General features: G+C 34.7%; 1 protein-coding gene across 1 annotated transcript in view; it reads left to right on the plus strand.

The window, feature by feature from the left end:
- Fancb (Fanconi anemia, complementation group B) overlaps positions 1-12,617 on the plus strand; it is a 27,826-nt gene that overhangs the window by 10,936 nt on the left and 4,273 nt on the right. Inside the window, exons 4-6 of the mRNA XM_013506977.1 lie at positions 220-312; positions 5,743-5,871; positions 7,817-7,983. Coding sequence (XP_013362431.1) covers positions 220-312; positions 5,743-5,871; positions 7,817-7,983 — 389 coding nt within the window. The remainder of the gene's footprint in view (positions 1-219; positions 313-5,742; positions 5,872-7,816; positions 7,984-12,617) is intronic.

Genomic DNA, 12,617 nt, shown 5'->3' on the forward strand with positions numbered 1-12,617 from the left:
AAGTAAACAGATTTTAGGTGGTAATAGTGGTAATCATAGTAATGTTTTTCTAGTTACAAGAAGATGATGGGGAAGATGCATAATTTACCATTCTTACTACAGTGTGTCATATAGGGAAATGCTCTTTGACTAGATAAACTTTAATTGTGTTTTATTAACCTTCTAAATTTCAATTTGTTTAAAAATTTCAGTTTAATTTTTTTCTGTTTGTTTTATTAGAGTGAACCTTTGGATTGTAATAAAGATGATTTATTTGTAGACCAACAAAAAAATTACCACTTGCTGGTTCCACCTCTGGAAAGAAGAATGAAAGTGAGTACTCTCTGTTTGTTTTCAGCTTTTGTTTTTTGATTAATACTATTCTGAGTGAAGAAAAGAATATTGAGAGAAAGATGCTTGAAACATAGCAACCAGTATTTGTAGAAAAAAATTTCAAAGTATCTTTATATTTTTTGGCACCTTTGTAAAATTTGTTATGCCATTACTTAACTAGAAGTGATACATTTTTATAGGAGTAAGATTTGGTAGAATTAGTAAACGTCATAAGAAATATAAAAACCTCGCTTTTGAAAATACATTCTTTTTGGTTCTTGGATAAGTATGGAACAGTATTTCTTTTGGAGGGACAGTCATTATGATAAATCATAACATGTTCCATACATGAGCAGTGTACCCTCAGGTTTTCCATAAACAGTTCTCTAAAGAGTCCCCCCCCCATCTGTACCACGGTAATGTGTGTTCCCTATAGAATACTAAAAGTATGCAAAGAAATATTTTTTGAGAATGTGAAGTAGTTGTTTAAACAATAGAGAAAACAAATTTCTATAATTTTTGTTTATAGTATTCAAAACATAATAACCAGTGCATTTTGTTGATAGGTCTACCAGTGAGAGAACAGATCTTTTTTAGAACATTTCACTTTATCAGAGCTCACAATTATTGTTCCCTGTTGTCAAAACCAGTTGCAAACATTCATGTGTTAATGCTGATCTTTAATGAGATTTAAAATTCCTTTTCACATGGGTTATTATTGTCAAACACTGATATCAATCTTTGAACATGTAGGGTTTTTTTTTTGAAAGAAAAAAATTTTGAAGGCGCTTCCTTCCTTCCAGAGAACTTCACCTCTGCCACCTAAAAGCTTATCCCAGCGGGGTGTGGTGGTGGGGTCTATAACCTCAGCACTCTCGGAGGCTGAGACAGAAGGGTTGCAATTGGAGTTCAGCCCCTGGGCAATTTAGTGATTTAGTAAGACTATCATAAAACAAAACAAATCAAACCTAAACAAAACAACAGGGATGGGAACATAGCTCAGTGGGAAGGCCCTGGGTTCACCCCTAGTACTGAATGAATGAAGGAAGGAATGAATAAGTAAAGGTACACTCCTCGGACAGTCCCTGAGGGCTGAAAGCTCTGGTGTAAAACTCTGCAGTGAACATTCTGAGGTTTACCTAATCCGGTTATTCCCCAGATGTAGCCCCCCCATCTCACCCCACACAGATTTGACTCAGTGCAGCTTGAACCCCACTTCCCTGACGTAGAGCCAAGATGGTTTAAGACTATCCCAGGACCCAGGGTCTCCTCTAATTGTGAAGTCCACATTCCACATCATGTCTAACACACTAGAATACCCTCATATTTCACTTTAAATGTACAATTCTTTACCATGGGAAAGATGAGAAGCGTTCTTATTCTTCTTGCTTTTGAAATTGTTTAGCTACAAGCATTCATTTACCGCAGGGCTGGCTGTCATCACACATGTGCAGGAAATTTTACACGGTGAGAAAATCAAACCTCCCCCTTCTTTCCACACAGGGAATTTAGAAACGCTAAACTTAAAAATGGATGAAGTTGACGTAATTGTATATTTTATGGACACTTAATTAAAATGTCTGACACTCAAAAAAAAAAAGAAAAAAGTTTTACTGGAACACAGGCACGCCTATTCATTTACGTATTATCTAAGTTCCTGTTTTTGTTAGTGTTACCTGTCATTCCACTATTAAGAAGCAACAAATTTTAACATCTTTGTGTATATATTGCAGATATTTAATGAATGTATGCAAATTTACATGGAAATGTGAGTATAATATACATATTATTATGACCTGCCCTTTTCATTTATAAGAATTTTGAAATACACAGAATAGTTTGAAGAATGCAGTGATTATCACTGTTGTTTTTCTTCATTTTTTATTTTTTTGAGATGAGGTCCTTTGATGTTGCCCAGTCTGACCTTGAACTCTTGGGTTGACGTGAAACCCTTGCCTAAGCTCCCTTGAGTAGCTGGGACTGTAGGTGCTCACCTGATGTATTGTTACTTTTCATAATCATGTTTGCTGCTTCTTCTGTTTGCCTATGTGTGCATATTTTCAGAACACTTTGAAGATTACAAGTGTTATAGTACTTCATTTCCATGTATTTTGGCAGGAGTCCTAAAACTGAGGACATTCTTCTGTATAACCACAATGCTTTTATCATGGTTAGAAAGCAAGAGTGAGCTTACTGAATGCTTGTTCAATGCATATTAGGTATGAATGTGAACAGCAGATAAATAAAACATTATAATGGGTGTAGAACCATAAAGGCAGAGATTGATATATTAAAAAGTTTTGTACCCTGTACAAAGTAAAATAAATAAATAGATAAATTAGGGGGGAAATAAATTATAATATAGAACAAAGGATTAACTTCCATAATATAAATATATGGTATTTATGTAGCATTGTTGGGAATGTAAAGTGGGCCTGCCTTCTCGAAAGAAACTTGTTAGGAGCTGTTACAATATGAATTATACATATCTTTTTACTCTTGCAGTTTCACTTCTAAACATGCATTCTAAAGATGAAAATGATTCAAGGGAGAGTTCTGGGGATTGAACCCAAGGCCTCATGCATACTAAGCATATGATTTATAACTGTGCTACACCCCAAGCCCAAAGATGATTTTATAAGAATTTTTATGTATTGTAAATAATAATGGTCAAAGCCTTAAATATCAATGCTTAGGAATATGGCATATAAATTATGATATAAGAAGTGTGGAATAATATATAGCTTTCAAAAATAATGTACATCTCTGTATTGATTTAGAAATGATGCTAAAATAGTTTATTTTGTGAAAACAGGACCTATTTTCCTGATTAAAAACAAATTGAAATGATAGCTGAAATATTTCTTAAATCTTCTTTAAAGCTTCAAAAAGCTTAGAATATAAGAATAAATTATCAAGCCAAACTTTGAAGGCTGGAACCCAGAGAAGTAAGTGGAATACTGATGTTCTTTTTGTCCTGGGAACAAGTGTATTGAACCTACAGTGGTGATACCCCAGACACCTGGTAGAAACAAACATTAAATCCTCTCTGGAACTGCACATTTATCTTTGTCCTCGTAGAAACTTCACAGGTGATTTTTTTCAAAGAAAATGAGTCACCCACAAAATAACTAAGCACATAAACAAACAAGGCATCATGAGTATTTGTTCACAGAAAATAACCAAATAGCATATCTGTTAAATGAAAACACACTGAAATAAAAATTCAAGAGATAACTTTAGCAGTTAACTGAAAGAGATGAACGAGATGCAGAGCAAATTAGTGAATCAGAATATATTAGAAAAATTATCCAGAAGGCAGCACAGAGACGAGGAAAATGTGAAAGGTGTTAAACAATGTGAAGGGAAGGCAGGGAGTGGTGGAGGTGGGCAGTATGAGATAGTTGTGTTGTTTAAATATTCACATGTTCACAGTAGCTGCTTTTTCTTTTTAGCAGATTTACCTGTCCCTGTCCCATTTTACCCATGAAGGCATGAGTACACACGAAGAGCTAGGAAGGTGAAACGACTTGCAGAGCTAGAACTAGAGTCCATCGCCCTGTTCTTTCTCCCATGAAATCGATTTGCAGTCAGTTGTTTGAGGGGAGGAAGGGAGACTGGGACCTTGGAAAGACTTGTGAACACGTACGTGGGTGTTCATAGCAGTGTTCATAATGTTCCAGAACTGGGTGTAACCAGGTGCCTACAGCAGAATGGAGAAGTACATTGTGGCAGTCTCAGGATGTACTACTAGAGAGCGACAGAAGAAATGACCCACAGCTGCTAGTGAAGATATGCACAACTATGAAATCTAGTGTAATCAGAATGATTCCATTGATAAGAGATTGAGAAACAAAACACAAAAAACTAAGACTGTTTCGTACGAATTCATACACAGGTGCTAAAATGATGAGGATCAGGAAGTTAGTTTACAAGAGTGAGCGTAGTGTCCTCTCCAGGGGAGGAAGGGAAGTTTGTGATGGTACGAAACTCACCGGCAGCCCTGCAGTGTTGCCTTTTGACTTGGGTGTAGTGATATGCATGGTAACTTCCATATTATTGTGTAAACTACTTTTGTTTATTCTTCTGCATGTATGATAGTGCTTACTGTAACCAAAACTAAAAAAAATACGGCGAAATTCAGTGTCATGCTCTTGTCTTGATTTTTAGGTAGGGATTTTGTTTGTTTGAGAGGAGGAGAAGGAAAATATCCCTTAACATCTACAGGGGAAACTTCTGGGAAGATAAGCAGCCTATTAGCTGTGCAAAGAGGATTGTGCATTTAGGAAGAGAAGGTGAAATATTGTTTATTTCAATCTGCCTACCTAGCCCTTAGTTCTACTCCCTGCCCATTCAGGAGCTACAGTTTGGTTGTGTGTCTCTGATGGGTGCATCTCTTTTCAACTCAGTCACATTACTGAGCAGATGAGTATTGGAGTGTGAAAGATGTAGAGTCTAGAGAACTAGGTCAGTGTGAGAAGTTTGAAAATACAGGTATACAATTTACATACTTTGCACAATACTGTAAGATACGGAAATAATTTAGTCTTCTCCCCCCATCTTCTATTCATTGATGAAAACAAATTTGCCTGCCTTACAATTTAATTTAAAAGAAATGAATCTAAAACAGGGATGCATTTCGTTTTTAAAATAGAAAAACATGTTTTATTAAAAGCTCGATTAATAGTTAAACAGCCTCAAATATCCATCTGAAATGAAGCAACTTCTATCGGTTCAGTGACACAACTCTTTAAGTTTCCAGTAGCAAAATATGTTCCATGAATGTTTCATCCTTAGTGCTGAAATGTATTTATCTGGGATACTAAGAGGAATGCATTGCTCTATGCCCCATTCAGAGTTAAATTTGTATTTTTTTTTTTAGTACTGTACTTTTCAGTATTTTTTAAAGTAGAGTTTACCCTCACACTGAGCTTATTAGCACAAAAATAAACTTACAGCAGATTAGGGGCTGCTATACGTTATCTTGAAGTTTTTCCTATAAAGATTACATGAGCAGAGGATTTCAAACTGTCATTCAAAATGCCATTTCTATTCATGATGATGTCTTTGCTTATGTGGCTGCTTTGTGTTTGAAGCAGAAATGATTTCACCAAGAAAAATGTTTTGTGTGTGTGAAAGTGAGAATATCGGTAGGCCTAGATTTTTATTCATATTGATTCCTGGTTACTTTGGTGCTTGCCCTCTGTATTGCAGTTATTTTCTGTTTTCCTTTGAAAGAAAAAAATGACATTTTTATAGAGACTTAAAATCTATCAATAAAGCAGTTGTGCTTTGAGAGATAGTCTCTGTTTTTTCTATAGCAAATAAAATGAAAACCACATTTGGAGAAAGTACTGCCTGAATCAATGGTATGTCTGATTGCAGTTGAAATTAATGTTTCCAGCAACTATTTTTCTTTCTGCTTTACAGATTGGTTTGGTTTCTATTCAAGAATTGCAGAAGGATCTCTTGCTTAAGGAAAAAATTCTTTTAAAATCTTGGAAAGCTTTGATAAATTCAATTCAAGGAAAAGATGATAGTACATCAAGTGCACAGGAGGTAAAATGAATCATGTAGCCATTTTATCACTTTATGAGTTGAAATTCTACAAGCTGTGAAAAGTTATTTAAATTTGAATATTGGAATTTGTTAGAAGTTGCTACTCAGTAGATCAAGAAAGAAAGCGGCAGGGACTATGCTGGTTGTCTTTTGTGACACTGAAAAATATTTCATTATGGAGTCAATATTGTACCAATTTGCATATAATTCTGTAGGACATTAAATCTTAATTAAATTAAAACTTGGTTATAAAGAACCTTGGAGAATAAGTTCTTTTGTTTAAAAAGAATTTGGCTATTAAACTTTATTTGTATGGTTTGGATAACAGTTATTCCCAAATTGTATATTTCTTGAATTTATAAATAGAATACACTGAGCATTATTTAGCCTTGTATTGGTGATGCCACAGTTTCACCATTAGTATATGACAATTGTTCTTTCAGCCCCCTGAATTGTTCATTTCGAAAGATACTTGCTCCTCTAGTAAATGTCCCCGTATTGTTTTCTTAGCGCTTTTATCGCATTTTATAATTTCATTCTTTTTCCTTGTTATTAGCCATGACAGGAACCTCTTTAGGTACCTTGCAGTTAGTGATGTCAGCGTAGTAAAATGTAGAAGCACCGAAAATGTTCAGACATCATAAAAATAGTATTGAAGCATATTAATTATATACAGAGAAAGAGCAACATAACAAAGTTACAAATCAATCAAAAAAAACTGAACAGGGAGAAACTTAATGTTTCATTTTATTCCCTTAAGTCCGTTTCTGACTTGTTCTAAGTTGGCCATTTCCGTCTCCCTTTTCCCTTCTGCACATCACCTCAGTGTTTTGCTAGAATTACAAAAGAAGAGGAATGCTTAGACAATAATGTACTGAAGCCACTATGTAGGGGGCCCTATTTTTAGCCCTTTGCACTGCTAATTAAAGAAAGACCCTGGCAGGTTAGTAACAGTTTCCTCAGGTTGCAGATTCAGCTTTCCTCACATCCAGTGGCTACTGGCATAAACTTTGTAGTACCAGGAACCTGTTAATCCACTGTTGTGTAAGTGCCTGGATTTTGTGCAGTAGTTACTACATAAAGAGGCAGTGTAGAGTAATGGTTAAGTGAGAGTGTGATCCGTGCAGCCAGTCTGCTTCAGTTCAAACCCAGCTCTGCCACTTACTCGCGAGCTGTGTGAACTCGGCATGTTTCTTAACCTCCCTGAGCTTCATTGTGCTTATCCGGAAAAGGTGGGTAATCATGCAAGCTACCTAGGATACTAAAGGTATTGTGAGGGTTAGAATGAAGTGATACATGAGTGGATTTAGAACAGTGAATGACATAAAGTAAACTCAATAAATAGTACATATTATTATCATTACCTCTATTCCTACTACTACTATTTCAGTTTTTACTATAAATGTGTATGTGTGTGAAAATGGCTGAGTATAGCCTGGAGTTTAAGAATAAAATTTTACTAGTAATCTATAAATAAAAAGTCCAAAGATAAAGTTAATCAGTTTTATTAATTTTATAGTTGTAGGCTTGGGGTAAGTCAGTGATAATGTATAGATTGGATTATTTTCAGTGTGCTTGGGATATATGGTATACTGACTGACTTTAAAAATGGACTCCAGGTAACTATGGAATGTAACCTCTAGCAACTGTGAGCTAAATAAACCTTTCCCCCCTTAAAAAAAAAAATGGACTCCAGGTTTCTATTCTAGGTGGCTCTATGTTGAATAACTCATCTTGTACCAGTCATGATGTGCTGCTTTTTCTGATTAGATAGTTCATGTATGTTTTATAAATTTCATTTTACTAAGTTATGTGTAATCTATAATATAATGTATTTTAAAATGTTTAAGCAATGAGGCTTGACCAAAAGCTGATTTACATTATTTTTATTTTGTTACATTTGGTACATTTTTTAATCAGTTATTTAAATATATTTTTCCATTAGGATTTTCTTGTTCCTTTTTGTGGTGAAGAAGAAAATAGTGTCCATCCCTTTGATGAAAAGTTACCAGAACAAGTTCAGAATTCAGAACAGCTAATAGAGAAGATCTGGTATCGTGTAATGGATGATACCTTAGTTGTTGGCGTGAAAACCACATCTTCTTTGAAGCTGTAAGTTCTGACATGGTACTGCTGTGCTGGTACTCTAGACCAGCAATGGTGAACATTTTAGAGCTCGCTGAACAAACAGCCTGCTGTGGCACTAGTGCCATGGTTTCACCACCGCTGCTCTAGATCAGTGCTGCCAATAGAAATTAATGCAAGTCACATGTGATTTTAAATGTACTAGTAGCCGGGGCTGGGGATATAGCTCAGCGGCACAAGCGCCTGCCTGGCAGGTGTGAGGTCCTGAGTTCAATTCCCGGTACCAAAAAAAAAAAGTACTAGTAGCCATATTAAAAAAGTAAATAGAAGCAAGTGAAATTAATTTTAATGATGTGTTTTATTTAACCCAATATATAAAAAATATTTCACTATGTAATTGACAGAAAAACTTAATGAGACACAGTATTTTAGATTTTTTTTGTACAAAGTTTTAAAAATTTGGTGTGTATTGTATGTATCTAACACATTGCCAGGCAGAGTGGGCACATTTCTGGTGGTTGATAGCCATATGTGCCTAATGGCTGCTCTCTTAGCCAGCCATACTCTAGAAGTGTCTTTTACCCAGGGCATTGAGTTAATAGTATGAAGAGGGTGACATTTACAAAGTCAAGCCACTGTAGTCTCATGATAGAGATAATTAACAGCACATAAAACTTTCTATCAGAACATTTAGAAGTATTAGGAACATTTACAGACTGTGGACTGGTCTAGGTTGGTGAAAATTTAGTTAAGGAACAATGTCTCTCTGATCGTAGAGGATATGCTTTTTTGGCCTATCAAAATCATGGATAAAGAAGTAATATTTATGTTGTGTGTGGCCTAGCAAAGAGCTCTTTAGTCAAAACAGGTTAAATACAGGTCTTACCGTACTATATTTGAACCACAAATACGTGAGCAGAGACAGAGACAGACCAGATAGTGCCTTGTAAAAGACGGAGAGACGATGGCAATATATTTGAGCATTTTAACGAAGTATGGAACCAAGACCACTTATCTAGTGGCTTTGAGATATGGATTTATTCTTTTAGTTCAGTGAATTCCTCAGGTGTTTTAGGCTAGTTGATCATATGAGTATTTTGTCTCTCTTCCTTAAAGTGTTGAGTTATATTAACCAGTTTTCTACTGTAAGTCCAGTCTTGCGTTACTGAGATAAATCCAAATTCATGATACCATTTTGGTGCTTTGATGAATTTGGCTTACTACTGTTTGGTTGAGAATATATGCGTGCATGTTCGTGAGTGAAGTTGGCTTGAATTTTTCTGAACAGTACTTGTTTGGTTTTAGTATAAAGGCTAAACTACTATCTTTGTTTATCTTTTTGAGTTAGGGTCTTGCTCCAGTATCCAGGCTGGCCTGAAACTCTTGGGCACAAGAGTTTACAACTTGTCCCATTTGGTACTCCATGTTCCTCCTCAAACCAATTAATGACAAGTACAATTCTCAAAAAAGAGAAGTAGTGAGGTACCCATGCAATCATGTTTAGCGTATTAAGGAAATAAAAAAGAAATGGAAAATATGAAAAAGCTAACCAGGCGCTACGAAAAAGAAAAATAGAACTTACAATAAATGTAAATAATAATAAATAATAAATAACAATAAATAATAATAATAAATAATAATAAATAATAGTCTCACCTCAGCTTCCTGAGTCTATGGGACTATAGGAGTGATCACCATACCTAGTTTATACTACTGTATAAATAAGTTAAAGCTTATTTTCTTTTCTCTGTTTTGAGAATTATTTCCATTTTTTCATCTTCTCTGGAATACTTTGTATGAATTTGGAATTATCTGTTCTTTGGTATTTGGTTATACTTAGAAGATAGTAGAAACCTGACTTTTGTATGAGATAATTTTTTTTTTTTTTTTTGGTTTTTCTCCGGTACCGGGAACCGAACTCACGACCTTGCGCTTGCCAGGCAGGCGCTTTTGCCGCTGAGCTAAATCCCCAGCCCCTATGAGATAATTTTTAACTTCCGATGCAGTTTTTAAAAAGTTATAGGTTTATTCAGGTTTTATTTATTCTTAAATGTACTTTGCAAATATCTTCTAGTAATTTTTCTGTTTCATGTAAAAAATCACATTTATTAATATAAATTGTTCCTAGGAGACTCGGGTATTTATCAACTATAGTATCAGAAATTGTCAAGTGTTTTTCATTCTAAACATCTCTTTTTCTTGATTAATTTTGCTAGAAATATATATTATTAATCCTTTCACATAATTGTTACGTTGATCTTCAGTTGTATGTTTCCTATTTAATTAATGTTGATACTTATTATTTTCTTCTACTTGCGACTTTTTCTGTTACTGTTTTTCTAACTAATTCACCATAATGCTATTAGATGCAGATTTCTCTGATTCTCCTTTAGGTTGTTGAACTTCCTGGCCCTGAAAATCAATTTTTTTTTTCTGGAAACTCAAGAAATTCTTAATTATTATCTCTTCAGATATTGGAGTCCTGATTTATTTCCTTATGGAATTTCATGCCTGTTCATTTTATAGTCCATATCTCTTAACTGCTCTTTCATTATTATTTTCTGTTCATCTCTGTGTGAATGCAGCTAGTTTCTTCTGATGGATATTCTGTTTGGTTATTTTATCTTTACTTCTTTCTATTCAGTTATTTAATCCACCCTTTGAGCTTCTCATTATTTATTATTATTTACATTTATTGTAAGTTCTATTTTTCTTTTTCATAGCACCTGGTTAGCTTTCTCATATTTTCCATTTCTTTTTTATTTCCTTAATACGCTAAACATGACTGCATGGGTACCTCGCTACTTCTTTTTTGAGACTTGTACTTGTCATTAATTGGCTTGAGGAGGAACAAGGAGTACCGAATGGGACAAGTAGTAAGCAAATTGTTTTGGCTGGGAAGGGTAGGGAGTCATGAGGCAGGTCCTAACTTGCACATCATGTACCAAGCGACAAAATTTTTGTGTTAAAAACATTGAGTACCAAGTTCAATGAGTTTCAAGGCAGTCAAATACCAAGGTATGACTGTACTTTTAAAATGTTTTTATACATAGAAGATTTAAACATACAGAGAGAATACTATGATGACCCTACCTACCTGTCACTGAGCTCCAGTAATCATCAACTCATTGCTAACCTTGTTTCATCAGTACCTCAATTCACTCCTCACTCCCACTCTGTGGATTATTTTGAAGCAATCAGTGGCATCAATATTTGATTCATAACTATGCCAGTGTATGTATCTAAAAAGCAAGAACTTAAAATGTGTATAATCACCTCTGGAAATTACTACTAATTCGTCCAGTAAGTATTTAATTTCCTGATTGTCTCAATTTTAAAATAATTTGTCAACTCAGTAGCCAAATAAAGCCTATAAATTCAACTTACTATCTCTAAGTCCCTTGTATTCTATAGATACTCTTTTCATGTTATATATATATGTGTGTGTGTGTGTATTTTTTTATTTCTCTTGTAATTGTGTGTTTTAAAGAAACCAAGGAATTTGCCTTATGAAGTTCTGTAGAAGTGTGAATCTAGATTTTGCTGATTTCATCTTGTAGTATTGTTTCGCATGTTTCTCTGTCTCCTTTGTTTCCTCTAACGTGGTAGTTAGATCTAGAGGCGGGATCAGATTCATGCTTGAAGTTTTATTGAGAGCATACTTAATAGATAATGTTACATTCTTCCATCTGGAGGCATAGAAAATCTGGTCATTTTGTAGCTCTTGGTGATCGTTGCTTAGTTCTGTTGTTTTATTAGGATTTGCAATGTGATGACATTCTAATTGTATCATTGATTCTTCATTAGCTACAATACTTGTATCAAGAGAACATTTCTTCTCATCGGTTACTTAGTTATACCTTCAAATGTAATTTGTAGTTTGGAGATCAGTTTGGACCTAGAAGTTGCTCAATTGCTCCTAAGTGGATTGTTTTTTCCGTGCCTTTTTAGTGGACAGAGGTAGAAGATTGGATTTGGTTAGTTGAATGGTTGTATTTTTTGTTATTTTAGTGATAAAGCAGCATAAATCCATGCTGAGATTTCTAGTTCAAGCTAAGGACTTTAAGGTCTTTACTTACCACTATTAATCTTATAGAAAATCTCAATTTTCAGTTCCTCCAGCATAATTACTCATTTGCTTCACTTCTCAATCTATGTGCAGTATTCACAGAATAACAATACCAACCATTTGATTATTACAAATTAAGGTTTCATTTTAAATCTTTAGCATAATCCATTAGATATGTAGTGAAATACTTGTGTGCTAAAGTCTTCTCTTAAGCTGGGTGTGGTGGCACACATCTATAATCCCAGCATTTGGAAGGCTGAGGCAGGAGGATTTTTGAGTTCAAGGCCACCCTGAGTGAGTTAAAGGCCAACCTGAACTACATTGCAAGACCCTGTCTGAAAAAAGAAAATAAAATAAAATTTAAAAAATCAAGTCCTCTCTTTGTTCATGTCATGTTTCTCATCTGTTTCTTTTTATTTTTTTTATTTTTTGTTGCATTTTTTCTGAAAAATGAAACAAATTAAAAACGATACAGAATTTCAAAACAAGATGATAGGAAATCAGGGGCTGGGGATTTAGCTCAGCGGCAAAAGCGCCTGCCTGGCAAGCGCAAGGTCGTGAGTTCGGTTCCCGGTACCGGAGAAAAACCAAA

This window comes from Chinchilla lanigera, unplaced genomic scaffold (assembly GCF_000276665.1).
Source record: "Chinchilla lanigera isolate Chin_1 unplaced genomic scaffold, ChiLan1.0 scaffold00118, whole genome shotgun sequence".
In the NCBI taxonomy this organism is placed as follows: Eukaryota; Metazoa; Chordata; class Mammalia; order Rodentia; family Chinchillidae; genus Chinchilla; species Chinchilla lanigera.